General features: G+C 35.8%; 5 protein-coding genes across 7 annotated transcripts; 4 read left to right on the plus strand and 1 right to left on the minus strand.

The window, feature by feature from the left end:
- The first annotated feature begins 174 nt into the window (after positions 1-174).
- Positions 175-6,176, plus strand: LOC111806382 (putative leucine-rich repeat receptor-like protein kinase At2g19210). The gene is made up of 12 exons (XM_023691673.1): positions 175-776; positions 1,039-1,517; positions 1,807-1,939; positions 2,174-2,245; positions 2,431-2,502; positions 2,591-2,671; positions 3,141-3,292; positions 3,435-3,652; positions 3,731-3,857; positions 3,960-4,022; positions 4,094-4,283; positions 5,609-6,176. Exons 1-12 carry the CDS (start codon positions 220-222, stop codon positions 6,021-6,023), a joined length of 2,559 nt encoding a protein of 852 aa, XP_023547441.1. The 5' UTR covers positions 175-219; the 3' UTR covers positions 6,024-6,176.
- Positions 6,177-6,842: 666 nt separating this feature from the next.
- Positions 6,843-11,980, plus strand: LOC111807315 (DNA-directed RNA polymerase III subunit rpc31-like). Its single transcript, XM_023692984.1, has 10 exons — positions 6,843-7,072; positions 8,624-8,717; positions 8,859-8,948; positions 9,746-9,866; positions 9,984-10,109; positions 10,241-10,294; positions 10,402-10,448; positions 11,458-11,568; positions 11,721-11,775; positions 11,871-11,980. The coding sequence occupies exons 3-10, from the start codon at positions 8,862-8,864 to the stop codon at positions 11,885-11,887; spliced, it is 618 nt and encodes a 205-aa protein (XP_023548752.1). The 5' UTR covers positions 6,843-7,072; positions 8,624-8,717; positions 8,859-8,861; the 3' UTR covers positions 11,888-11,980.
- An 881-nt stretch (positions 11,981-12,861) lies between these two features.
- Positions 12,862-14,579, plus strand: LOC111807418 (profilin-3). The gene is made up of 3 exons (XM_023693138.1): positions 12,862-13,084; positions 13,903-14,040; positions 14,196-14,579. Exons 1-3 carry the CDS (start codon positions 12,962-12,964, stop codon positions 14,328-14,330), a joined length of 396 nt encoding a protein of 131 aa, XP_023548906.1. The 5' UTR covers positions 12,862-12,961; the 3' UTR covers positions 14,331-14,579.
- Positions 14,580-16,489: 1,910 nt separating this feature from the next.
- LOC111807423 (protein IQ-DOMAIN 14-like) lies at positions 16,490-18,760 on the minus strand. The gene is made up of 4 exons (XM_023693145.1): positions 18,682-18,760; positions 17,632-18,075; positions 17,348-17,554; positions 16,490-17,268 (listed from the first exon to the last, which is right to left on the minus strand). Exons 2-4 carry the CDS (start codon positions 18,028-18,030, stop codon positions 16,642-16,644), a joined length of 1,233 nt encoding a protein of 410 aa, XP_023548913.1. The 5' UTR covers positions 18,031-18,075; positions 18,682-18,760; the 3' UTR covers positions 16,490-16,641.
- A 3,113-nt stretch (positions 18,761-21,873) lies between these two features.
- Positions 21,874-27,135, plus strand: LOC111806797 (nuclear poly(A) polymerase 4-like). 3 transcript variants are annotated; one of them, XM_023692271.1, is made up of 13 exons: positions 21,874-22,014; positions 22,110-22,475; positions 22,570-22,647; positions 23,112-23,219; positions 23,518-23,580; positions 23,671-23,832; positions 23,992-24,105; positions 24,206-24,268; positions 24,355-24,684; positions 24,828-24,992; positions 25,135-26,076; positions 26,180-26,256; positions 26,375-27,135. In XM_023692271.1, the coding sequence occupies exons 2-13, from the start codon at positions 22,338-22,340 to the stop codon at positions 26,397-26,399; spliced, it is 2,265 nt and encodes a 754-aa protein (XP_023548039.1). In that variant the 5' UTR covers positions 21,874-22,014; positions 22,110-22,337; the 3' UTR covers positions 26,400-27,135. The 3 variants fall into 3 exon arrangements, with proteins under 3 accessions (XP_023548039.1, XP_023548040.1, XP_023548038.1); XM_023692272.1 differs by having other exon boundaries at positions 21,874-21,985; XM_023692270.1 differs by having other exon boundaries at positions 21,874-22,475.
- The last annotated feature ends 48 nt before the right edge of the window (positions 27,136-27,183 follow it).

Raw genomic sequence — 27,183 nt, forward strand, 5'->3', positions numbered from 1 at the left:
AGACGCGGTTTTTTATTTTATTCTGTCTTCTTCTTGGGTATGTCGTCCATGGCCACACGTAGAATCTAAGAAAGGAAAGGAAAGGAAAGACTTGGGAACCCAGAATGATCAAAGAAGCATCTGTTTTTTTCCTTTCATTATCGGTTGTTCGGCTAAGTCCATAATTAATTCACTTTGGATCTGTTTTTTCCCTTTTGGATCTCTGCTTGTGAATTGAAAATGCATATCTTATTGAATTCCTACGCTGAAACACTTGTACTAGGTTTCATTAGCATTGACTGTGGAGCGGATGAAGATTATATAGATAACGGCATCTTGTATAAATCAGATCGAGACTTCGTAGATACAGGAATCAGCCAGCCAGTTACCGCTAACAACTCCGGAAATCTTCGGCCACAGCTAAAAAATGTGAGAAGTTTTCCGGAAGGGAGAAGGAATTGTTATGTCCTAAAGCCTGAAAAAGGAAAGGACAACACTTACTTGATTCGAGCTTCGTTTCTATATGGAAATTATGATAGAAAGAACACTACCCCTATTTTTGATTTATACCTTGGGGCCAATCTGTGGTGGACAGTGGATTGGGACAATGGATATGTAGAGACCATCTATATCCCTTCCACAGATTACATTAATGTCTGTCTTTTCAACACTAGCAAAGGGGTGCCTTACATTTCAGCATTGGAGTTGCGACCTCTAGATAATACCATTTATCGAACCACGGCCAAGGCACTCATCACAATGCAGCGTTCCGACATTGGTGGCAGATCGATTTTAAGGTAACTTGCATTGTTGATTTAGTTCAGCTCTTCATGTTCTTTGTANGCATTGTTGATTTAGTTCAGCTCTTCATGTTCTTTGTAATAAACTGAGTTCTAGTCAATTGATGTTACAGGACCAATGTAATGGTTTTGAAGTTGTTGACTTTTTGCAATTTTTTAAACTAGATACCCGNTAATAAACTGAGTTCTAGTCAATTGATGTTACAGGACCAATGTGATGGTTTTGAAGTTGTTGACTTTTTGCAATTTTTTAAACTAGATACCCGGCCGATGTTTATGATCGAATTTGGAACCCCTTGAACGTTGACCTACTGAATTTCAGTGCCACAAACTCTAGCATAAGCCAGGGAATTAATGATGCGTACAAAATACCAGATACAATGTTGAGAACTGCTGCAAAGGAACAGAATGCCACTTGCTCCTTGAGCTATTTCTGGGTACCCCTACCTTCCAATTCACAGTTTTATGTTTACTTCCACTTTGCTGAGATTGAAAAGCTTCAAGGGAAACAGAGGAGATTGAAGATTGATTTGACTGGCCAACGAAGTGCAACAACAAATGCTACACTTGATTATTTGAAGCCCTTATCTCTCAGTCTAAATGCCATGCCAGATAGTTCAGGCCAACTGCAGTTTTCAATTTCTGCTGCCAAGGGATCAGACCTCCCTCCCATACTGAATGGCTTTGAGATATATTCTGCAAAAGAGATGCAAAATGCATCAACTGTTTCTGAAGATGGTATATATCTTTTGTTCTTGTCTGTGTTTCTTTAATTCCTAATGTTATTTTATGTGTGGGCATTCGCTATAATTTAGTATGCTGGAGCCACATTGACTGATTGTTTCTAAGAAAGGATACTACCAGATAAGCTGGTAGATTAGAATCATCTTTCCTGACCCGTGATAATTTCACATTACTGAACTTAGGAAGAGTCGTCACAAAATTATGAATATGGCATCATCCTGTTTTATCATCTTGCTCACACCTGATTGTCATTTGATCTTCTATTTGCCATTGGAAACAATAGCCGATGCTATGATGGGTGTCAAGCAAGCATTCAGATTGATCAGAAACTGGGAAGGTGACCCATGTTTTCCAAGTGAATTAATATGGGCTGGTTTAACCTGCAGCAACAGTAATGCATCGAGTATCCTCTCAATGTGAGTGCACTCTTAAAACATCAAATTTTGCCACAAAGCGTACATTTGAATTGTACGTTTGATTTCATGTTGTGTTGTAGATGAAAATTTCTCAAACTTAGAGCCCATGTATCAGTCCTGGACTCTTGGGGCACATATCATTTTTCCTTTTGGTAGTTTAGGAGAATGTTCAATGCTCATGTGATTCATCTGTTATATTAAACACCACGTTTCTCTCCTTTGTCTTGCAAGTAGAAACTTGAGCTCAAGCAACTTGACAGGAGAAATTCCTGCTTCGATCGCGAATCTCCTATCAATAACATCACTGTAAGCATCCCTTTAGAAATCTTCTTANAATCTCCTATCAATAACATCACTGTAAGCATCCCTTTAGAAATATTCTTTATTTAATAGTTATATCTAAGGGAATCAGGCCTAACAAAGACTTCAAATAACAAGAAAAGTTGATGAATACCGATTTTATGCCAACTTACTATTCTGTTCTCTGTCAGGGATTTGTCCAATAATGAGTTAACAGGATCGGTGCCAGATTTCTTAGGAAAGTTGCCAAATTTAAGAACCCTGTAAGCTTCTTATTTTCAATCCAGATATCCAGAAAATGAAATACCAGGAGGAATTTTAACATTGTCTATCTCTTTACTACGTTTGCAGTAATTTAACTAGGAACAAGTTCACAGGCTCAGTTCCTAAGGCTCTATTGCAAAAGGCTGAAGCTGGATCACTTACATTAAGGTTAGCTATCTAATTAAGTTTATTTCCCTTCACTTTATTCTTAAGCTGTTTCTCACTCTCCCTGTTTCTTTACTGCTATGTTGTCACCTTCTAATTTAGGCCTCCATGTAATAACGATTTTGTTTTTTGTTTCCGTTTTTGAAATTTATGCTCATTTCCTCCTAATTTTTTTTACTATGATTTTTGAAATTTGCTTATTTATTTATTTATTTATTTTTCTTTAACTTGGCCTCAATTTTGAAAACATATGTAAAAAAGAGTTATCAAAAGAATCATNTGGCCTCAATTTTGAAAACATATGTAAAAAAGAGTTATCAAAAAATCACTGGTGGTAGTAGTGTTTATAAGTTTAGTTTTCAAGAATTGAAAATCAAAAATCAAATAACGTTTTGATTTATTAAATGATTAATAGAAAATACAAAGGAAAATTCATTTGGTTAAACTTGACATTTTCTTCTGCTTGTACAAGTGTGGGTGAAAATCCAGATCTTTGTGCATCACTTAAATGCTATAGCAAGCTGAAGAAGTACTTGGCCCTTATAATCATCTCCTGTATAATAGCTGTGCTCCTACCCATCTTAATGGTTGCTTTGGTAATATACAAAAGGAGAAAACGAAGAGGTAAATCTCTCATTTCTTTAGCTTCTATAACTTATTTATGAGACAATGTAACTGAGGCAAACAGGGTAAAGAGTTCCCTGAGTGATGATTGACGCCATAGGTGTAAATGTACCAAAATCTGTTTATTTTTTCCTTGGTGCAGAGAATCTCAAAAGATCGATTGAAGAACGGTTACTTAAATCGAAGAACCGCCAAGTTAGGTACTCTGAGATACTTATTATCTCAGATAACTTGAAAACAACTATTGGAGAAGGAGGATTTGGAAAAGTGTACTATGGTGCATTAAGTGATAAAACCCAAGTTGCTATCAAGCTTCTGTCTGCATCTTCAAAACAAGGCCCCAATGAATTCAAAGCAGAGGTTCGTCCAGTTTTTCTATGGGTCAAATTTGCTTGCAGCCTTTAGTGAACTCATCTCTGATGTATTTTGCAAATGTAGGCTCAAATATTAGCCGTTGTTCATCATAGAAATCTGGTTTCTCTCATTGGTTACTGTGATGAGGCCGAGCATAAGGCGCTCGTTTACGAATTCATGTCTAATGGAAATCTACGCAAGCATCTATCCGGTAATTATAATATTATCATACAAAGGATATCGATCTAAAATGTATGTATCCTGATGGTTGGTTTACTATATATGATGATTTTCCCCCCTTTTACTGAGACAGATCCAAACACAAAGGTCTTGAGTTGGATGGAAAGACTCCAAATTGCAGTTGATGCAGCCCAAGGTATATACAATCAACACAAAAACTTATCAGTTCATTCTTCTAGATTGTGACATCTAGTAAACAAACTGCAGGGTTGGAATATTTACACAATGGTTGCAAGCCACCTATAATTCACAGAGATATGAAAACTTCAAATATCTTATTGAATGAAAGAATGCAAGCAAAAATATCAGATTTTGGGCTCTCCAGGGTATTTGCAAATGAGAGTGATACTCATTTGTCCACATGTCCTGCTGGCACTTTCGGATATGTCGACCCTACGTAAGTATCAACAGTCAATGCATTGGTTCTTTTTCCTAGACTAAAATGAGTATTCTGATAGTTAGCGGTGTTAGGAATCACGAACCTCCACATTGGTATGATATTGTCTACTTCGAGCATAAGCTCTCATGGCTTTACTTTTGGTTTTCCCAAAAGACCTCGTATCAATGGAGATATATTTCTTTACTTATAAACCCATGATCAATCCCTTAATTAGCCGATGTGGACTCCTCTCCCAACAATCCTCAATAATCCTCCCTCGAACAAAGTACACCATAGAGCCTCCCCTGAGACCTATGGAGCCCTCGAACAGCCTCCCCTTAATCGAGGTTCGACTCCTTCTTTGGAGACCTCGTATAAAGTACACCCTTTGTTCGACACTTGAGTCACTTTTGACTACACCTACCTTCGAGGCTCACAACTTCTTTTGTTCGACACTTGAGGATTCTATTGACATGACTAAGTTAAAGGCATGGCTCTGATACCATGTTAAGAATCATGAACCTCCACAATGGTATGATTGGTTTTCTCAAAAGGCCTCGTACCAATGGAGATATATTTCCTTACTTATAAACCCATGATCAATCCCTTAATTAGCCGATGTGGACTCCTCTCCCAACAATTCTCAATAATCCTCCCTCAAACAAAGTACACCATAGAGCCTCCCCTGAGACCTATGGAGCCATCGAACAGCCTCCCCTTAATCGAGGTTCGACTTCTTCTCTAGAGACCTCGTATAAAGTACACCGNCCTCGAACAGCCTCCCCTTAATCGAGGTTCGACTCCTTCTTTGGAGACCTCGTATAAAGTACACCCTTTGTTCGACACTTGAGTCACTTTTGACTACACCTACCTTCGAGGCTCACAACTTCTTTTGTTCGACACTTGAGGATTCTATTGACATGACTAAGTTAAAGACATGGCTCTGATACCATGTTAAGAATCATGAACCTCCACAATGGTATGATTGGTTTTCTCAAAAGGCCTCGTACCAATAGAGATGTATTTCTTTACTTATAAACCCATGATCAATCCCTTAATTAGCCGATGTGAGACTCCTCTCCCAACAACCCTCAACAAGTGGTTCTCATCTGAGNAATTAGCCGATGTGAGACTCCTCTCCCAACAACCCTCAACAAGGGGTCCTCATCTGCAACCACGTATATTACCTTCTTTGTATATTATAGAACACATTTAGTACTTAAACTATAAGATAGTTATATCTATTTAGTTTCTAAACTCGAAATAATAGATATTCCCGCTATTCAAGTAATTTTTTGTTGTGTCCAATCTGATAAGAATTGAAACATATAAATCCATTGCAGGATTCATTTATCTGGAAACTTCACCAAGAAAAGTGACGTTTACAGTTTTGGAATCATCCTGTTTGAGTTGGTGACCGGGCGACCTGCCATAATCAAGGGCTCCGAGTACAACATCCACATTGTGGACTGGGCTAAGCCTTTCATTGAAGAAGGCAATATCCAAGACATTATTGATCCAAGGTTAGGAGGATCCACAGAAAGTTGTTCCGTTGGAAAATTTGTGGAGTTGGCTCTGTCGTGCACATGGTCAACTCCGGCTGAAAGGCCAGACATGAATCATGTGGTGTCACAGCTCATTGAATGTTTGAAGATGGTTCAGGATGCCATGCCACAAATGCCACAGATGCCACCGAAAAACATCGAGGAGTTCTCGTATAATTCAATTGGCTCTGAATCATTGTTCAGTCCTAGATAAAAATTAAACCATTCATTAGAAGTTTCGTATCTATTTTGTTCCGAAACTTTTAAAGTTGTCTAATAGATCCCTGTGCTCTCGTTCAATAGGTCTATAAACTTTCAAGTATTCAAAATTTGTAAAAATTAATTAATTTATTAGGTATATTTTTAATTTTGTGTAATGGGAATCTTAAACTTTTTAATTTTGTGTTGATTAGATATACGAATTAAAGAAAAAAAAACGAGAGCAGATTGAACAATGCAATGACGTAATGGACAATATCTGCTAGCAGTGGACTTGTATTGTTACATGATTGTCCATTCAAACATATCTACATTGTGACGTTTCAAACTATACCCTAAAAATGAAAGCCTTATTTCAATTTCATTCTTTCATTATCTTTGTCTTTACATCCTTGAGGGAACATTTTTCGATAATCAAAGTCGTTCGCACACCATCAGTTGCAGGAACATCACACAACTTCTCCTTGTCGTTGTCGTCGTTCGTAGAATCCACTCTGCATCTCATCGTTTTATGTAGAGATAACGTCTTATCTGCTTTAGTCGCGTTGATTCTCGATGGGTATGAGGTAATGTTTTTACAACTTTATTTAATGTCTTAGTTTATAGTCAGCCGACCCTACTTAACTGACGAACACCTCTAATCTTTTAGTCAAGATTATAGTACTATGCTGATAGTAACCGTATTAACCGATTACGATATTTTTAAACGATGGTACAAAGTTTTAAGAAGAGATAATTAAGATTAGTAGGGTTTAAGAAAGGACCTAAAACCCTAATTAGTGGGCCTTCATATGGGTTGGATTGAAGTGGATAATGGGGCCGATGTGCCGCACCTCTCAACTCTTCGCTTCCTCTTCCTCTCTTCTTTCCCCGCTCGCTCTCCTTCAAACTTCCCCGCCTTTCCTTTCCCAAATCCCCTTAATCTCGACCCACTAGCATATCACCGGCGACGGTCAATCGAGCTAGTTTGTTACTTGGCGGTCCGTATGATACGAATGAAAATTTCTATATCGGAGCTGTCAGGAATTTCCACAATGAGTTCAGGTACCCTCTACGAATCCCGATAGCAACANTTTTTTTTTTTTTTTTTTTTTTTTTTTTTTTTTTTTTTTTTTTTTTTTTTTTTTTTTTTGTGGTTGAATTTATGTTGATTTCGAGGAAGGGAGGTTTCGAATGGTTGAGTGAGTTAAGATATCGATTGCTCCGGTTAAATTCGTAAGGCTCGGGTTAGTAACCGATTGTTCTAGGAGCTTGTGTTTTAGCCTTGTTCGGACCTCTAACTCATTTGGAAAATGAAAAGAGTTGGAGATAGCTGCGTATGCTTGCAGAATTTCACCTCTAAATAAGGAGTTTCTAACAATTGATTGAATCCTATGAATGGTTTTTTGAGCAATTTGTGTGTAGGGGAGCTACATTATGCTGTTGCATCCTTTTGATTCCTGTGTTCTAGCTATCATATGGTTGGAAATTTGAACATTAAAATTTCGAAGTTAGATGGGTTGATTGTGGTGTTTGAATTTCGTTTGTTTTACATGTCTATTAGTAAACATATTCTTCAATGTAGAATGACTTGAATTACTTAATGACTATAGAGAATGAATTGAAAGAGAAAATGCATGTTCTTTTGCATACCACCAATCCTGCAGAAAGTTGTCAGTTGCTTAAACACGTTCACCAGATTTTTAAGATACACATAAATGACTGATATCATTCTTAATAGGGCTCTGAATAATACTGATTTAGTTCTTTTTTCTTAGTATAGCTTTGTATCTCATGCAATGATGGCCATTGTTTGTATCTAACATCTTATTGCAAGTTTTCTGATCTGTGAAAGAACAAAGAGCTGTTTAAAATTGATTCTTACATGCACATCACGTTTAGCTTTGTGAGTGATATGCATATTACTTGGAATTAGTGAACTCAGAAAAACTAGTTTGCTTATCTTTTCCATATTCTTTTTTCTTTGATTTTCAGTGGATATAATGGAGGTCTAAGATGATAGACAATTGATATGGTAGATGTTGAATGAATTGTAAGGCAATCAATCAGAATGTGGTTTGGAATGGATTGTAACACAACCATGAACTTATTAGACATAAATATGTTCAACTACTGAACTTATAGTTTAACAACCTGTTTCAAATGACTCACTTTTCAAGGCTCCACATCATGGCTATTCTTTTGTATGAACTATGTTTATAGACTATTTCAGCGTTTCCCTTTACATGAAAATGGTTTGATGTATAGTCTCTTCGCCCTCCAATATTGTTTGGCCATTTCCCATTCTTTTGTATGAACTATAATTTTCTTTGCTTGGCTACGAATCGCCAGAGGAAAGAAGACACTATTGTTAGGCAAGTCCTCCTCCTCACTATTGTTAGGCGAATTTTACAGTATTATCGTTGATTTTGATTTTGGTTAGGAAATTAGTCATTATGTTTTTGAAAATTCTCTAGCCTGTCGTTTACAGGGATAAACGGTGTGTTTAAGATGTATGATTCTAAATACATTTTAATGAAATGAGTTTCGGTATGCTTTCAATTTCAAGTTTTCTGAAAATCAGTATGTTGCCATCTCCATCTTTGTTCTTCTCAGGACATGTGTGTAGTGTAGCATCGTGCTAGGGAGCACTCTTGTTTGTTTCAGCCATAATTTGAGAAAGTCATCAAGAAGGTTTAAGGAATTCCAGGTATTGAATCATACTGGCCTTCTCCATTAAATGATGAAAACTACTCTGTCTATTATTCAGATTTAAGGTCATAGACATTTGAGATTACACTTCCTTTTTGTATTGTCCCTTGAGTAATTTACTCATCTGTTCTACACTCAGGGGATGGCATTTAGAGGGCGAGGGCGAGGACGAGGTGGTGGTGGGTCCTTTCAGTATGCCAAGCAAGAACCCTTCGAGCTTTTCCCAGAGGTGGGTAGTTCTGTTAGCTAGAAAAGTCCTAACTTCCACTTAGTTTGCAATGGTGGTATATGCCAACAATCTTCACTGATGCTCGACAGAGTTCAAATTAGCACATTGTAAATAATACATGCATTATTTCACTTATATTTGCCGAATCTTGAGTGACTGTGGCGCTAACATTCGAGGCATGAACCTTAGATAGTTTGAAAGATGAATCAAAGGCTGTTAGCTATTGATGAAATCTGTAGTACATTATTTTTGTACTTAATGGTATCCTTTTTTCCCTCTCTTTGAACTTGTACTTCTTTTGTGGTTAACTTTGACCCTAAATGTATGGTTGCCTCTTTCTCCTTGTAAGATATTTCCGGAACAAATGACCAAATATAATTTGAAGTTTTGAACCTATGACCTTTAAGGTATTTGAGTTGGCAGCTTGTCCCTTAAAGGTTTTTGTTCTCACATGGATAAGTAGGATGGTTTTTTCCGGAAAAAAAAAAAAAAAAGAAGAAGAAAAAGGAAAATCAACTTTGGTTTTTCTCATTTTTATATAAGCATATATTGGCAGGTCTTTTCTTTCATGCACTTAGCTATCACGTCATCGGTGCTAAGTATCGTAGATTATTGGTTATCTTATATTCTTATATCCATCTCTCAATTTATGAAGTTTTTATGTCTCTAGCATCTCTTTTTTACTTCTAACGTGAATTGTTAGTTCGAAGATAATATGCATCAAATTGTAGAAACATATACCTTTAGGCTTACCTGTATTTCCTTTCCTAAGGAGATGTTTTCTGGCACAATTGCAGAATGTAACTCTACCCAACGTCAGTGATATACCTGAAGCAAAAGGCTTGGTTATTTGTAACTCCAGGTTGCTGAACTATTGGAAGGCCTCTCCTTTTTATCTAGAGGAAAATGTCATGAAAAGTTAGTGTTCCTTACTTTGTTCTCTTTTGGAAAGCGTTTTTATTGCCTTTCTGTCTTCAACATTTTGTTGCAAAATTTTTTTGGTAATTCTGTACACTGCTTGTATTATTGTATCAGAGATGCAAAGAACTGAGATCGAGAGATTTTCCGATAGAACCAAGTCAAATAGTACGTTGAAGCGCGATTCCCTTGCACAAATTCTACAGCTCACTTCGAGGAACTTTCCTGAAGAACTGGTTGAAGGTTTGCAATCTAAGATCTCTCAGAGATGGATGAGAGTTATACTAAGATCATCTGTTTATTTACTACTGCAATCCTTTCTTTATGGGGCCACTCCATGATTGTAGATACTCACTCTACTGTTAAATTTTCAGGTTTCAAAGGGAAGTTGCGGAGCAAACGAAAAGTTCAATGGAATCCCGAGTCAGGTTCGTTGGGATGATATGAATTTCTCCCTCTCGACCAATTCTATGCCGATGCTATTTCTGTTAGTCACCTGCTGATGGATCCTTGTTGGTGGTATGTGTTCTAACAGGACTTACAAAACTGGACTTCCTTGAGAAGCGTGAAGAATCTCTCAAGGTAAAGACATTTTCCCCTCAATCTCTCATTCCGTTCCAGTTTATGATTTAGAAACTTTTTGTAACCACCTAGGCCCACCGCTAGCAGGTATTGTCCTCTTTAGGCTTTCCCTTTCGAGCTTCCCCTCAAGGTTTTTAAGACGCGTTTGTTAGGGAAAGGTTTCTACACCCTTATAAAGGATGTTTCGTTCTCCTCCTCAACCGATGTGAGATCTCACAATCCACCCCCCCTTCAGGGCCCAACTTCTTCGCTGACTCTCATTCCTTTCTCCAATCGATGTGGGACCCCTACCAAATCCACCTCCTTTCGGGCCCAGCGTTCTTACTGGCACACCTCCTCGTGTCTACCCCCTTTTAGGGAACAACTGTCTTTTTGGGCTTTCCCTTTCGAGCTTCCTCTCAAGGTTTTTAAAACATGTCTGCTAGACAAAAGGTTTCTATACCCTTATAAAGGATGTTTCGTTCTCCTCCCCAACCGATGTGGAATCTCACACTTTTATACATGCCCTCTTGCTCTTTCTTTGGGCTTTCCCTTTCGAGCTTCCTCTCAAGGTTTTTAAAACATGTCTGCTAGACAAAAGGTTTCTATACCCTTATAAAGGATGTTTCGTTCTCCTCCCCAACCGATGTGGAATCTCACACTTTTATACATGCCCTCTTGCTCTTTCTTTGGGCTTTCCCTTTCGAGCTTCCTCTCAAGGTTTTTAAAACATGTCTGCTAGACAAAAGGTTTCTATACCCTTATAAAGGATGTTTCGTTCTCCTCCCCAACCGATGTGGAATCTCACACTTTTATACATGCCCTCTTGCTCTTTCTTTGGGCTTTCCCTTTCGAGCTTCCTCTCAAGGTTTTTAAAACATGTCTGCTAGACAAAAGGTTTCTATACCCTTATAAAGGATGTTTCGTTCTCCTCCCCAACCGATGTGGAATCTCACACTTTTATACATGCCCTCTTGCTCTTGCTCTGCAAGATTCATGGGCTGATTCTTTTCTTTCTTGGCTTCATTAGGGACAGAATAAGGATGATAAGGAGAAGAAAGAAGGAGAAGGAGAAGAAGATGAAGACGAAGAAGAAGACGATGCACAGTCCGAGGAACTCACCGATGACGACTATTATCAGGTTTTAACAGGAACCGTTGGATTTTGTTATATGGTTAATCTTCATTTAGGATCTAACATCCATTTTTCGTGTTTCATGTGTACTCTAACTTCCCTAAACTTCTTAATATTCACTCTTGAAAATTTTCTCATACTAACATCATTGAGCTGCAGAACGAATACTTCGACGACGATGAAGATGATTACAACATGGAAGAGGAAGGCGGAGGTACGGTTTTTATTCTAATGGAGATATTAGTATCATACGAATTTGAACATTGAACTATGCTCATATTGACATTTAATAACGTTAAATTATTGCAGATGAACCTGAATATTAGTGACCATGGAAAGTGGTAGTAAGATTTGGGGCTTGTTTCTCCCACTCCAAGAGAATAGTCAGTTTTTTTTTTTTTTAGACTGTAAAGTATTATAATTTATAAACGATTTAAATTAATTCTATATAGATTAATATTTAAAATTTTTATTTTCAATAATGTTTTTGATAGTTCTTTGATTATCAAATGAGTTTCTAATTATTAATTTCATGTCTACTAACTGTTGGGACTTAAAAAAAAAACTCTCTTAAACCCAAAATTAAATATTAAATGTTCTAAGAGTCTTGAAAGTTAATAATTTTTTATAATTAAATAATCTAATAAAACACACCATTTAAATCCTAAAATCTGTCTAAACTTATAATTTAAATTAAAAAAATATTTATAGATTATTTGTTATTTTATTAAAAAAAAATATTTTAGAAATTTATTAATAGCTTACTCGCTAAATATTATTACCTTCACTAACATATTAATATTTCAAATCTCGACCCAATATTTAGACTCAAATGGTTAATAAATAATTCTCGCACTTTTATCATTTTTTTAATTTTTTTTTAAAGAAAAAAAAGTTGAAATTAAATAATAGTAGCATTTTCTAATCATTTAGAACGTTTTTTTTTTAATATTTCTTTCCTTTTTAATTGTTTAATAAAAATTATATATATATCGTTAATTTGGTAGAATGTTAGAAGAATAATGATTTTAAATAAAATTAAAAGAAAACAATGTTTATGGAAAATTAAAATTTTAATTAATAAAATTATTAATTTAAGATTTTAATGATTTTTTTTTTTTATTTTTTTTTTCTTTTTGAAAATTGATAATGAATGGTGAACGTGAAAGCCACTCCTTTTGCCATAACGGCCTCGTTCAGAGCCGGGTCACAGTTCGTTTCATTCCTTATTTATTTATTTAATTAATTTATTTATTTTTATTATTATTCCAACTATTTATACCTCAAAGCCATACCCACTTCGGAGACTGAAGAGAACAAGAACAAAGGAAAGAAAACCTGAAGGAGTTTTTTCCTTGAAGCGATTCGAAATTCCAAGTTCCATTGTTGAAGGTTGAAAAATGTCGTGGCAAACGTATGTCGACGATCACCTTATGTGTGAGATTGAAGGCAACCATCTCACCTCTGCCGCTATCATCGGACACGACGGTAGTGTTTGGGCGCAGAGTGCCTCATTCCCTCAGGTGATTGTCATTTTCGATTACGTTTGTTGTTTGTGTGATTCTGTTACGTTATCGTTCTTGTTGAGAGAAATTTGATCCGATCTGGCTCTATAACGAACGTTTTGTTTTGTTTTGTTTTGTATCGTGATTTTGAGTTTTTGTCTTGCGAGAGGTATCGAATTAGATTTAGATGGAGAGCCACCTCTGTTGTTTGATTTGATATTTTGAGCGGAGATGGAACTCGTATGATTAATTGTTCGATTCGTATTTAGTATCAGTTTGAGTGATGCATGAAGAGGAATGTCTGATTTTTCTTCTTCTTCTTCTCTCGTTGGATTAAACTGATTGATCATAATCTCTTCGCTTAAGATCAGGAATTCATCGAGCGCAAGGTTCGATGTTAACGCAAGTTCGTGATTAATAATTTAGTGAAGAATTGCATTCTTTGACGTGTTCGATTTTCCTTTTATTTATTTATTTATTTTTTCCATTGTCGTGGTAGATTTGTGCAGAGATCAATGTGATCGCTAGTTTTTGCATCGCCAAGCCGTATAATTCAATCTGGTTTAGGATCGTTTGAAAATGTTAACAATTTTATGTTTTAAGTTTAATCTTCCTTCTAGTTTACATCTTCGTATTGGATTTTGTTTCTATTTGATTCAGTATTTGAAAATACAAGCCTATCAAGGATGAAAAAGTAAGCAAGGAACACTTTCAAATTTAAGAACCGTATGAACACTATTCTAGAACAAGGACCATTTTCCTCTTGATTATAACATTCAGGAAACATTAAATTCTGCCATTAATAATTTAATTTGTTTGGGAATTACTTAATGCAGTTTAAGCCGGAGGAGATTTCAGCAATTATGAAGGATTTTGATGAGCCTGGTTCTCTTGCCCCAACTGGTTTACACCTTGGTGGCACCAAGTACATGGTTATCCAGGGAGAGCCTGGAGCTGTTGTTCGTGGGAAAAAGGTTGGTTGTCCGCTGCCTTAAACCGAAACTAAAACAAAACGAAAAACCAATTACAAATAAATATTTCCTTTGTTGATCCAACATGACTTGAGGGGTCGAGTACCATCTTGTTTATGTTTACTGAATGCGTGTGGGTTAATTTGGTTGTTGAATAGGGCGCTGGCGGAGTTACTGTGAAGAAAACTGAGAAAGCCATGATTGTTGGAATCTATGATGAACCTGTAACTCCAGGACAATGCAATATGGTTGTTGAAAGGTTGGGAGATTACCTGATCGAACAGGGTTTGTAAGCCATGTCTCCTCCTCCTCCTCCCCCTCCTCTGCTTTACCAATTTTGATTTTGGTTGCTTTCTTCCATTCCATCTCTCATTTCATATTATTAATCTCGCGAGCTATGTTCTTCGTTCAATATCCATGAGTTTCCTTACCAGTTTCTGTAGTTTCTCATAATATTGAGTTATCTCAAATACTCCTTTAAAGGAGAGAATAATTCATGTTCAGATGATTTGGTTCTTGGTCTACTTATTTTGTTCATGTCTACTCTTGATTTTGTATCTAATAAGTCTAATTAGATATAAATTTAAATATTTTTTAACGTTCGGGAATTCGAGAATCTACTCGATCATAGTGTTATTTCTGGTTGAGAGTAATATATCAGAATTCAAGCTGGGGGAATGGTCTAGGAACTGAAGCCCAGGGAATAATTTAGATTCCCTTTTGGAATAAGCAAGTGAATAAAAAACAAGTTTTAAAAAAGAAATACAAAAGAAAATTTGGCCTCTTACCCTTTTCAAAAACTTTTCAGGGCTCCAAAACATTCTCTCTCACCAATTCAAATTCCTACCATATTATTTATTCTCATTTCAACTTTATAAAAAAAAAAAAAAAATCTTCGTGCTTATGTTGTTCTTGAGTTGTAATAATGAGTTGTAAGAATCTTAAACTATCTTGGCTAACAGCTTTACATTATTTAAACCGATTTTGAAATACATATCATTGTTCTTATAAAGTTACATTACGTCGGTTTCATTAAATAAATTTTCTACATGTTGATGCTGTTACAAGTTTGTTCATATACAGGTTGGAATAAAGTTATGTTTTTTTTCTCGCTTTTTGTCGTTATTTCTTTCAATCTTTATAAACTTTTATTTTATTAATATTTATAATGTCTACTTTATCTTAAATACTTTAAGATTCAATATTGTGCCATAAATTTTTTACCCAAATTAAAGTAAGTAGGTGACCCACTCAAATATGTCTACACCAATTTCTATCCCACCTTAAATGCCATACGAACACTTTTGATCTTATCGAATAATGACCTCTTGACATGTGGCAAATGTACTCCCTCACAGAAGAAACATGAATAAATAAATATTTAAATTTGTAATGTTCATCGACTCTCCGTATCCTATAAAGTTATTTATAAAGAAATACAATGCATGTTGATTTCTAGATTCAAGCTAAACACAACCCATGTCGATTTCAAAGCAAATTCGTTCTCCTTCGTGTTGTTTGACCTCGAACATTTTCGCTATCAACTTTTCTCATGATTTCAAATTTCAAAAAGAAGGAAATAATCTAACACTGATGGCATGCCATTGTGGGCTGCTCTGCTATTTTCTGGTCAGCCATGCCGATGGATGGGCCATAATGCTAATGAATTGACAAAGGCTAACAATGGGTTATAATTACAATAATAATTACTTGTGTCCCCACTTTTCTTGAACTAATCACTTCTAAATCAAACCAAAATCTGTATTTGTTTACAATTCAAATTCACTAATCACAACAAAAAAAAATCCAATCTTTAGTGGTTGGCACATGCCGCCTTAAAAAATACAAACCCCGAGGCCTAATCTTATATATTACATTATTAGATAATGAATTTTTGTTATTCACTCACCCTATTATAGCCGTTGTACCCTTTTGATTCCGAGTTTTTTATAGGAGTATTCAAAAAAAATTTGATGATCCGAAATAATCGATCAAACAAATTTAATCCGTACATATTATGAATTTATCTAGATTGGATTGAATTTAAATAAATGAGAAATTGATGTATTATGTTGGTTCATGGGTTCCTCAAGCGAGGGACCTCCAACATAATCAACCCGTTTGTCAAGCAGAGTTACATTGTAAATCTTATTATAGCCATCCCTCATTGGTTGTCTGCAGATTCCCTCCCGAACAAGTGGGTTGAATCTAAAAAGTATATATTAAAAAAGTGTATATCCCGAACAATTGGATTGAATCTAAAAAGTATATATATTAATCCGACCAAACCCAACTCACGAAACCCACTTGAAAAGTAGTAGTTTTCCGTGGAAAATGGAGGGTATTTTTGGTATTTCACATGTTGATATCAGATTTGAATTTTTGAACTGACTCATAAAAGGAATGAACTGTTTTTTAAGCCATTTCTTTTGGATCTAAACACATTTATTTGCCATAATTCTGTCTCTTTAATGCTTAAAAGTGGACAATCTTCAAAAAAAAGTGTCCCTTTTTTCACTTTTTTTGGGCTTTTGAGTTATAAAATCATCACACATTCAAAGATCTTAAGAACTTCAAAGCTTTGATTCAAAAGGAATTTACATATCACTCAAACCCCATAATTTGTTCTTCTTCTTCTTCTTCTTCAACCATTTGCACCATTTGGTTGCTTGGTCTCTGCATTCTTACACTGCTTAAGCTGTTCCTTGCTGCCATTACTTCATTCAATGACAGCTTCTTCTTTGACCCAGGCTCTGGCCTTTGCTTTGGTGCACTTTGTGACCTCAATTTCGCCTTGAACGATTGCGTGTTCGCCATGTAATTCGGGTAGTAGTTCATGTATGGCCTAAAGAAGCTGTCTCCGCACACGCTCTTCGATGGCGTAACCGGCATGTTGGTCGAGGCGAATGAATTGTTCGATAGTCGCGGCGTGCTGTGCGCTGTAGGGAACTTGCAGTCTTCGCCCATCAAGCACCATTCGAAGTCTTGAACCATGTTGTTGTGGCAATCGATGATTCGAGGTCGATTCAAACATGGCAATGGCGAAGATGAGATAGCTACATCGTCTCCTCCGCATTCGGAGAATGCGGAAATGTATCTACGTGACCTCGATGATCGAGTTCGGTAGGTGTCGATTTCCACGATTTTTGGGCTCTCATCCATTGAATTCATGGAGGGTGTTTCTGATAATCTCTTGCTATGGAATTCACTCCTTGTTTCATCGAACCGTTCCTGAAAATTTCAAATAAATTAGAAAAACTAACACTAACGCTCGTTTCATAACCATTTAGCTTTCGATATTGAAACTTACCGCAGATTTTCGGGGTCGAATCTCGGGGATAAAGCGATTCTCTTTGTTGAAAGATCGACGAGCTCTTTGTGTCCTAATTGCAGTTTGAGCTCTAAAAAGAACTTGCATACTGTGAAGAGTTGCAGCGGCTCGTTTTCTTACGAGAAATCCTCTAACCACGGCCTGCAATTTAACGAGCCCTTTGAGAGCTCGAAGCGCCTTTCTAGCCTAAACATTAACAAGAACGTGTCAATTATTCCTGTTTGATTATGAACAGCAAAGAAAAAGAAGCTGTTTTTACTCACCAAATAGCCTCTAAACACTGTTTGAATCTTCACCGCCGCCCATCTATCTCTTCCGGTGACAGACACAGACCCTCTGCCTTGGCTTGTCAGCCGGACGACTGCCACCGCCGCCTGAGCCGCTGCAACAGCAGCGTCAGCAGCAGCGGCGGTAGCAGCAGCCACCGCAATTGCGTGCCTATTCTGCTCTTTCTCTGAATCAGAAATGTAGGATCTAAACCAAGTCGCCTCCACCGGAGGCTGTATTTGGCCGGAATCTCTACCGGACTTCGCAAAACTCCACCGTTTCTTCTCCTTTTTGTCACCAACAACCGCCGTTGAATTTGAATTCAAATTCCCAGATGGGTCCTTCTCTTTCTTGATCCCAAGTAGACCCTTCAACCATCTGGTAGCTTTCCCCATTTTAGAGAGAGAAAAAACACAAATCCTCCACTCAAAATGATGATCCTAGAGAGAGAAAAACAGTCTAAAAAAACGTAAGCATTATGTCAAAATCTCCGATGAATAGGGTTTTATTGACACTAGAAGAAGCTCAAACTATCTATTTTTAGCACTTAGGGAGCTACAAGAAAACCCATTTCCCAAAGATTACTGCAATAAAAATCCCATAAGAGAGAGAAAGCTAGAGAGAGAGAGAGAAAGAGAGATTGATTTAAAGGAGAGAGTGTGACAGAGATGAAGATCTGTTATAAACTCAACATGTTGCAGACAGAGAAGAGGCTTAAGAAACAGTATGGATTGGCAAACACAAAGCATCTTAAAAGAAAAAACATTTTAAAAAACAGAGAAGAACAGAGAGAGATTTAGGGATTTTTGAAAAGAAAAATGTTTTCTGACAGCATCTCGTGAGCCCAAAAAAAACTTCATTACAAGACAAAGCGACGTCATACAAAGCTGAGGAGGGAAAAAAAAAAGGGAACAATTTTTGAAATCTTAAGCTTTCAAAAAACGATTCCTAAAACAGAACAACAACAATTACAGACAAAAACAACAACTTCAAAACATGGATCTCATAGAAAAAACATCAAACCAAACCAAACCAAACCAACCCACCTTGTCGAATTCAATAAAATGTCCAATTCCTCCAATGGGTAATCTTAGAATCCCCCAAAAAACCCACAAAACCCTTTCTTCTCTAAAAAAACAGAGCACTCTGTTTTTCTCTCTCTAAAAAACAGAGCACTCTGGTTTTCTCTCTCTCTCTCTCTCTAGCCTTTTGGAGCAACGTGTACTTTAAAAAGACAACCCCGTGATTGTATATTGAACCTTGAAACGAAAAGATTTTGAAAGTTTTGTGTGTTTCTTTGTTGTAAAAGGGAAAAAGGAAGGTCGGAGAGGTACAACAATGGCTGCCAATGGGTACGGTTTATAGAAACAGAGCTATGGTGTTCTTAGCTTCGTTTGGGGATTGTTCTTGTTTGAATTGGTGTGTTTCGTGTAATAAATGGGAAACGAAAATGATGAATTGATTCAAAAAGGAGTTTTTTGGGATTTGAAATTTTATATTTTTGTTTGAATTAATTGTAAACTAATTTTGGAATGGAAAAGAATATGGTGGCGAAAACTCACACACAGATTCTTATTTCAAATTTTGAACGGAGAAGAGATCTCATTCATGGTCGAAAGCAACGTTAAATTTCACGAATAAATTAATAATTTTTTTTTTTTTTTTGTTGTCAGAAATTAATATTGATAATGACGTGGATTTACCGTGTTTGTATGACTCGAGAACTTGGATCAACTTGAACTACCTGACCCAAACTATAAATGTTACATTTTTTTTATTTTTTTGAAAAAATTAAAGTTTAGATGTGTCTAAGGTTGACATTTTTTTTGTTGAGTCAACTCGACCCGCTCGAAAACAAATTTACTGTCCAACTCTGTCCCACTCTGTTTTTTTTAATATTAAGAATATTTGACGTTTGCAGCTGATTTTAATGGTGTGTTGTAACTCGTTATTTGAATTTTATTAGATTTAGTTATTAATGTAAAATATATTTTAGATAAGTATTTTTTTTAATTAAAAAAATTCCGTCAATCTAACCCAATCTAACCAAAAAAATAAAGAGTCGGATTGGGTTGGATTAGGTTGTGAGCTCTATTCGAGTTGTTCGAGTCAAAACAGTAACCAAAAAATAAAGGGTCGATAACTCTATTCAGTTGTTGTTCTAATCACCAAAGTGAATTTAAGTGAAGTTTTATTCATTGTCCAAGCATGTTCTCGTAAAAACAGTAGTTGAGGTATTTGTAGGTCTCTTGTTCGAGCTTTACGACGAAATCAATTTAGTAAATAGTTCAATGAATGAATAGATCAAATCAAACTGTAATACGAGAGAGACGCTCGTACATTAGGTTTTCAATATGATATAATCCAACAATAATTGCTTGCACGTTGAGATGATGTTAAACACGCTGTAACAATGTTAGGTATGTTCACAAGTAAATTGCAATAATATGCTTTAAGGAGCAGATAAATTATATTGTAACAGCCAAATCTGTCAATTTCATAATTTTAAAACATGTCTACCAAGATCCAAAAATTTGAAAATACATTAAATTTATTAATTGAGCTGTAATTGGGCTGGGCCCTTTCCAGCATTCCGTCAACTAATTATGGAAGAGGCCCAAAGGCCCAAATGAGTGGACCCAAGCCCATCTTCTTCAAAAGGAATCATGAGCTGTCAGAATTGATTTGTGTGGCCATGGTTATTATTATCATAATTATTGTTATTATTATTTTATTATTATAATTATTATTATCTGTTGACAAAATGATGGTGGATTCTTTTTTCATTACTCATTGACTTATGTATGAAAATTTTATGAGGTTAAAATATTATAAAACTCTCCAAAATTAAATATTCAAATCCCATATTTATTTATTTATTTATTTTAAAAGCAAAAAGTATGATTTTTTTTGTGTGTATTGTTAAACAAAAATTATTCAAATATAAAAACATTAATTAAGCATTATATATATATATATACAAAAATTATTCAAATATTAAAAAATTAATTAAGCATTATATAATTAATTAATTAATATTTATTTATTTATTTATTTTAAAGCCAAAAGTATTGTTTTTTTTTGTTAAACAAAAATTATTCAAATATTAAAAAATTAATTAAGCATATATATATATATATATATATATATATATATATATATAATGAGGACTAATAGCACTCTAAACTGGTCTAGTTTGATAATTTATCTAAAAATATTACTGAGATCATAATTTACTTAATTCAAAATTAAAAATTAAAGGATTTATTGAATAAAATAAAAATAATATATTAGATGGTTTTAATAAATTTAGAGAATCAATTGACACTACAAAAATACACTGATTTATTATATGTTATTTGAAGCTTAAATACACACAAACGTAACTTTGTGTCCATTTAACCTGCAAAAATCGACCTCGAACAAAACATAGAACGGAGGAGCCTATAGGAAAATTTATTCCCATTAGCAAAACGGTGATCGGGATTATAATCTATGCTTGCATTTTGTATAATTAATAAATAGATATATATATTTTTAAGCGTAAAATATTATATTGTGATATTAAAATAGGTTGAATATTATATTATATTTTTTTTATTATAATGTTTTATATTTTTTTTTATTAGAAATTAGATGGAAAAAAATGTAAATTATTCATAAAAAAAAATAAATTGAGAATTAAAAAAGAAGGTGGAAGGGGAATATGTATAATAATTTATTGTAAATAAAAACAAGACTTTTAGATATTTAATTAATTAATTAATTAATTAATTAATTGTGGTAGTGATGTGTTAAATGGCATAGCCTCATCCGCATGCAATTGGCACCGTGAAATAACTTTCTAGATATTTCATGATTTTATAATCGGAAGCACGTGAAAGTCACGCGATATGTATTTCACAGTTGTCATCTATCTATCCAATTAAACTCACGAAAATTATGGTTAAAAATATAATTCATTTAATTTTATTAAATAATTTATTGACCCAATATTTAGTATTTTTCACGTTAAAAATTCATTTATTAAATCCTAAATTAAAAAAAAATCAAATTATTTTAAAATATTGTTTTGATTCGTATATTTTAGAATTTAAAATGAGATATAATAGGAATATATTTTTTAAATGACGGTTAGATACAATTTTAAAAAAATTAATATAAATATAAATATAAATATAAATATAAATATAAATATAAATACATTCCTTTATTTATTCGGATATTGATTATAAGAATAAAAGGAAAAAGAAATTAGAAATTATCAAGTTTCCGCCGCTGCTCTCACCCACACGGCCGCACCGATCCTAAATTCTTAACCGACGATTTTCCCTCGGCTTTCTCTCTCTTGTGCGTTCATCTTCCTGCAATTTCCTTTGGTATTTCTAAATCCAATTGGGGTTTTGTTCTGTTTTTCTTCCCCCAATCGCTTTTCGTTTGACCAAAATTCCATATCTGGCTACTCTCTTTTCAGTTTCCATACGCGATCTGCATTTTTGGAATTTTCGACTTCGAAGAAAAGCCACCTGGGGTTGAATCTATTAGAGATTTCTGTGTCGATTTCTTCTTGTTTCATGAGGGTCTGATCTTTGGTGACTTGGGATTTCGGTTCGGTTTCGTTCGTCGAGGATTTTAGATTGTTGTTCTCCAATTTTAAGGTTTTTTTTTCGCGGGGAGCCTTCGATTTTCTTTGCGATACGTGATGGGGAGAGCAGAGGGGTTGGTTAATTCACCATTACCTGCTAATCAAGCGGTGCCGAAGTGCTGTGGTGTGACGAAGCCTATATCGGTGGCGGGGCCTTCTGATACTGACGTGCAAAGAAACAAGGAGCTTGAAAAGGTTTTTATCTATGAATTGTGGTTTCCTTTTAGTGCATGATTCGGTAATGTGTTGGTTGACTTTCTTCTTTTATTTTGTTTTGTTGTGAAAATAGTTTCTGGTCGATGCTGGCTTGTACGAAAGCAAAGAGGAATCTGCCAAGAGAGAAGAGGTTCTTTCCCGGATAGGACAGGTTATGAACTTTATTCTGTTGAGCAAAACCTTTAGTTTCCTTTCATATTTGACGATAGACCCGAGTTTTCAATTAGTGATAGAACTTAGCTTAGAGGGAAAAAAGGTATTGCACAATCTCGATTAGAAACAGAAGTTTGATACTTATGTCTATAATGTTAGATATGTTTGGCGACATGTATGATGAATTATAGAGTAGTTGATGATCATATTAGTTTCTCAGATGATATTTTTCCTGTTAGTATATTGTTCATGTGAGGGTTCTGAAGTTTTCAAGGTGGGATATGCAAATTGCAGCAGAAGTCGATCTTTTTTTTTCTTTTCAAAGTTTAACAATTGGGAGGTGGTGGATGGAACCATTGAACATTGATATAGTAATTAGTGACTTTATCTACCAAGCTATACTTAGATTGGCCTATATTTAATCTTTCTAACTCGTGCAGTCTTTCTATTTCCCATCTCTAGATTGTTAAAGACTGGGTAAAGCAACTTACTCGAATTAAAGGTTATACGGATCAAATGGTGGAGGATGCAAATGCGGTGATCTTCACTTTTGGCTCCTATCGTCTTGGGGTAAGCATAGCTATATTTTGGCATTCCTTCAACAGATATAGTTCTGAGACCTAGCAGGTTTTTTTTTTTTTGCAAGAACAAAATTTTGGTCTCATAAATTACATCTTCTAAGCAATTATTGAATAGCAGCTGCCCCTCATCCCAAAGCCTTTGTAACTCCTCTATAACATTGAAAATGTGAAATGCTTGCCTTTTCTTTCCTTTTGTAATTTCATGTCTTACATACCTTATTGTTATTCTTTTTTGCATTTGTTCCATACTTGTCAATCAGTAGTTGCATGCATTTGTATTGTTGTAGGTGCATGGACCTGGAGCTGACATAGACACGCTCTGCGTTGGGCCATCTTATGTGAACAGGGAGGTGAGTGTTAGGTTTGAGTAATTTTGTTCTCTTACTTGAGATGTTTTAGTATTGAGGATCTAATCTTATATCTTTTTATTTTTTTTTTAGGATGATTTCTTTTATTTATTACATAATATGTTGGAAGAAATGGAAGAAGTGTCTGAGTTGCAGCCTGTTCCTGATGCTCATGTCCCAGTGATGAAATTCAAATTTGATGGAATATCTATTGACCTACTTTATGCTAGTATATCTCGTCTGGTTGTGCCTGAAGTAAGTGACAGATGATTCTTGTTCAATATCTTGTCGGAGAACATTGCCTAATTGTATTGCTTTTGAATATAATGGATTGTTTGTTTTAGCTTCATGTTCATGTTCGTGGTATGGATGTGAAGATTGTGCTTTTTTTTTTTTTTGTATGTTTACTTTCAGGATTTGGATATCTCTGATGTGTCTGTGCTGTATAATGTTGACGAGCCTACTGTTCGAAGTCTTAATGGTTGTCGGGTTGCTGATCAAATTCTAAAACTTGTTCCAAATATTGAGGTGAGTGGTTTTCTATATTACAGCGCCCTTTTTGTGAAATTCCTTACCCCAAACATTCCTGTCTGGAAACTATAAGATTTGTCTTATCCTGTGTTTGTAGAATTTTCGAACTGCACTTAGGTGCTTGAAGTTTTGGGCCAAAAGGCGTGGTGTTTATTCAAATGTGAGTTTCCCTCTTATTACTGTGTGTATATGGCTGATTAGTTGATAAATTTGTTTCCTTCTGTAATCCTCTACTCACTTGAACAGGTGACTGGGTTTCTTGGTGGCGTAAACTGGGCACTTCTTGTAGCACGAGTGTGTCAGCTTTATCCAAATGCAGTACCCAGTATGCTATTGTCTCGATTTTTCAGAGTTTACACTCTGTGGCGTTGGCCGAACCCTGTTATGTTGTGTGCAATTGAGGAGGATGATCTTGGGTGTTCTATATGGGATCCTCGTAAAAATCCTCGCGATAGAACTCATCATATGCCCATTATAACACCTGCATATCCGTGCATGAATTCTAGCTACAATGTTTCTACAAGTACGCTCCGAGTTATGATGGAACAGTTCCAGTTTGGGAATAAAGTTTGTGAGGTATGCTGTGTACATGCATGCTTTTTTTTAACATGATTATTAATTGATAGAGGATATCAAGTGTACAGAAGGCATCTCCTGTTCTTCTGTACTTATGACAGCATTTCAGTTTTTAATTATTTGTGGTTATTTCACTTTATTAGGAAATTGAGCTGAATAAAGCGCAGTGGAGTTCTCTTTTTGAGCCATATTTGTTCTTTGAAAGCTACAAAAACTATTTGCAAGTTGATATAGTAGCAGCTGATGCAGACGATCTACGCAGTTGGAAAGGATGGGTAGAATCTCGGCTTAGGCACTTGACATTATTGGTAATCTTTCTACATTTAAATGAAACATGGTGATGATAATACTTTTTCTCAACATGAAAGCATTTCTATTATTGAATTAAATTAAAATTTCAGGTTATTGAAATATTTTCCCTTTGCCCATGGTTTCTGTAATTGTCTGCAGATTGAGAGGAAGACAGAAGGGAAGTTACAGTGTCATCCGTATCCTCATGAATATGTTGACACATCCAAGCCATGTGCCCATTGTGCGTTTTTCATGGGTCTGCAGAGGAAGCAGGGAGAGGTCATTCAAGAAGGCCAGCAGTTCGATATACGTTCGTCAGTTGATGAATTCAAGCATTATATAAATACGTACATGTTCTGGAAACCAGGAATGGAAATCTTTGTTTCTCATGTTCGTAGAAGGCAGATTCCTCCTTTTGTGCTTCCAGAAGGTCATAGACGATCTCGTGCTTCAAGGTTGTCCGCTTCGCAACGTTCTGATGGGCCAAATCATGAAGATATACATAATTGTAGGAGTGGCAGTGGTGAAAAATACCTTAAGAGAAAAAATGATCCCGCTCGAATCGAGGGGGAGCATGATCATCCCCAAAAGCGACGGTCTATTAGTCCTAGAAAGCAGGATTCAGTTTCATCTAATATCAGTCATTTTTCAAATAGTTCTTCTGAGTGTCCGGAAGCTGACGTTGAAACTAAAACTATTGACGAGAAGAATAATATCACTCAGGAAAACGAAGAGTTGGCTTTTCGTGGCCCTAGTATTGGTAGCAGTTCTTCAGGGAGAGAATCTAGAAGTGTAGAGAGTGACAAAGGGTCTACTGCAGAGATGTTTGAACCAGACAAAGTTCCTTGTACAGAAATCGATCGCAGATGTGCATCTAATTCCAGTGTGGTCACTACCTTAACAAGTGAAAGCAGTTCCTGCGAGAATGTTGGGTTCACATCAGCAGCAGGTAGTAGTGAAGGCAATGTTGGGAGCATAGAAGGAAGCGCGGATGAATGTAACAACCCAGAAACACCGGTTGTTGATTCGTGCGAGGCAGATTCCGAACTTCAGTTGGAGAATAGCTGTGTAAATGGAGATAGCATGCATATGGAGCCAGAGGTGAGGATTTTCATTCCTTTTATTGGTCACATTTGATTTGATTGATGATCCTTTTCTCTAATACCTTGCACGTTTTCACTTTCTTCTGGTTTGACATGTGAAGCCAAATGCTGTGCTTGAGATGGCATTAAATCCTGGAGGTGGGGTTCAGTCTAAAACCATCCAGAACCCGGTGATAAGGCACGTTTCCTTTTAAAGAACGATTCGATGCTGCTGCTTCTGAGCTCTGTTTATATTTCGTCTCGTCTTTATACTGCTCTTCCTTGTTTTTTTTGCGCGTTTTTCATCTTTTTACCAGGTTGAGTATGGCCTCAATAGCTTGAGAGAGAGAGGGATAAGTAAGAGCCCGATCCATCCCACCGTGAATCAATCCATATTGGCCAAACAAAACATAAAAATAAAGAAAAGAAGGAAGGAAGGAACGAAAGAAGGGCGGTTGGCCGAAGAAAACATAAAAATAAAGAAAAGAAGGAACGAACGAAAGAAAGACGGTCCATTCGGGGTAAGTAAGTGTTATTTGGTGTGTCATTCTCTAGTCTTTTTGCAAGTGCCCACATTCTTTATACCTACAAATGCACCACCAGATAAATTAGTATTCACAAAGTAAAAAAAAGAAGAAAAAAAGTCCTTTGTGTACACTGATATGATAATAGTTGCTTGCACTTAACGATGACTTCATAACAAACAACCGTTGTTCTTCAAGAGCCTCATCAAAGGCAGGCAGGCAGGCAGGTCTGCCTGCTTGTTGGGGTTCTCGCTAATATGCATTGGTTTTGGCTGGTGAGTTGAGTGCTACCTCTTCATCATCATCATCCCCACCTCTTTAGTCATCTGTTATATATCCATCAACCCTTTTGTTAATTATGGTGGGGGGAAGAGAAGAGAGAGAGGTGTCGTGTGTTTCTGCCTTTTTCTTTGTTTCTTTTTTGATCTCTGTTAGGAGTAAATTGGGATTGAGTTTTTAGATTTATGATCAAACTACTCTTGGCTTTGGTGCTTCTTCACCATTGATTGTAATCTACCAGCTATTTGTGTTAATATAGAAACTATTGATTGTAATCTCTCTGCTCCCTTCTCTGCTCTCTCTCTCTGCTCCCTCTCTCTCTC

This window comes from Cucurbita pepo, chromosome LG12, assembly GCF_002806865.2.
Source record: "Cucurbita pepo subsp. pepo cultivar mu-cu-16 chromosome LG12, ASM280686v2, whole genome shotgun sequence".
Lineage (NCBI taxonomy): Eukaryota > Viridiplantae > Streptophyta > Magnoliopsida > Cucurbitales > Cucurbitaceae > Cucurbita > Cucurbita pepo.

Excerpts from the sequence above, each read along its gene's own strand:
- LOC111806382 (XM_023691673.1), top strand. The coding sequence starts at position 220 with ATGCATATCTTATTGAATTCCTACGCTGAAACACTTGTACTAGGTTTC. Across the intron at positions 1,518-1,806 it reads ATCAACTGTTTCTGAAGATG|CCGATGCTATGATGGGTGTC; the intron begins GTATATATCTTT and ends TGGAAACAATAG. Across the intron at positions 2,246-2,430 it reads CTCCTATCAATAACATCACT|GGATTTGTCCAATAATGAGT; the intron begins GTAAGCATCCCT and ends GTTCTCTGTCAG.
- LOC111807315 (XM_023692984.1), top strand. The coding sequence starts at position 8,862 with ATGGCATTTAGAGGGCGAGGGCGAGGACGAGGTGGTGGTGGGTCCTTT. Across the intron at positions 10,295-10,401 it reads TCAATGGAATCCCGAGTCAG|GACTTACAAAACTGGACTTC; the intron begins GTTCGTTGGGAT and ends GTGTTCTAACAG. Across the intron at positions 10,449-11,457 it reads AGCGTGAAGAATCTCTCAAG|GGACAGAATAAGGATGATAA; the intron begins GTAAAGACATTT and ends TGGCTTCATTAG.
- LOC111807418 (XM_023693138.1), top strand. The coding sequence starts at position 12,962 with ATGTCGTGGCAAACGTATGTCGACGATCACCTTATGTGTGAGATTGAA. Across the intron at positions 13,085-13,902 it reads AGAGTGCCTCATTCCCTCAG|TTTAAGCCGGAGGAGATTTC; the intron begins GTGATTGTCATT and ends TACTTAATGCAG. Across the intron at positions 14,041-14,195 it reads CTGTTGTTCGTGGGAAAAAG|GGCGCTGGCGGAGTTACTGT; the intron begins GTTGGTTGTCCG and ends GTTGTTGAATAG.
- LOC111807423 (XM_023693145.1), bottom strand. The coding sequence starts at position 18,030 with ATGGGGAAAGCTACCAGATGGTTGAAGGGTCTACTTGGGATCAAGAAA. Across the intron at positions 17,555-17,631 it reads CAGTGTTTAGAGGCTATTTG|GCTAGAAAGGCGCTTCGAGC; the intron begins GTGAGTAAAAAC and ends GTTAATGTTTAG. Across the intron at positions 17,269-17,347 it reads TTCGACCCCGAAAATCTGCG|GAACGGTTCGATGAAACAAG; the intron begins GTAAGTTTCAAT and ends TGAAATTTTCAG.
- LOC111806797 (XM_023692270.1), top strand. The coding sequence starts at position 22,338 with ATGGGGAGAGCAGAGGGGTTGGTTAATTCACCATTACCTGCTAATCAA. Across the intron at positions 24,269-24,354 it reads GGCGTGGTGTTTATTCAAAT|GTGACTGGGTTTCTTGGTGG; the intron begins GTGAGTTTCCCT and ends TCACTTGAACAG. Across the intron at positions 24,685-24,827 it reads TTGGGAATAAAGTTTGTGAG|GAAATTGAGCTGAATAAAGC; the intron begins GTATGCTGTGTA and ends TCACTTTATTAG.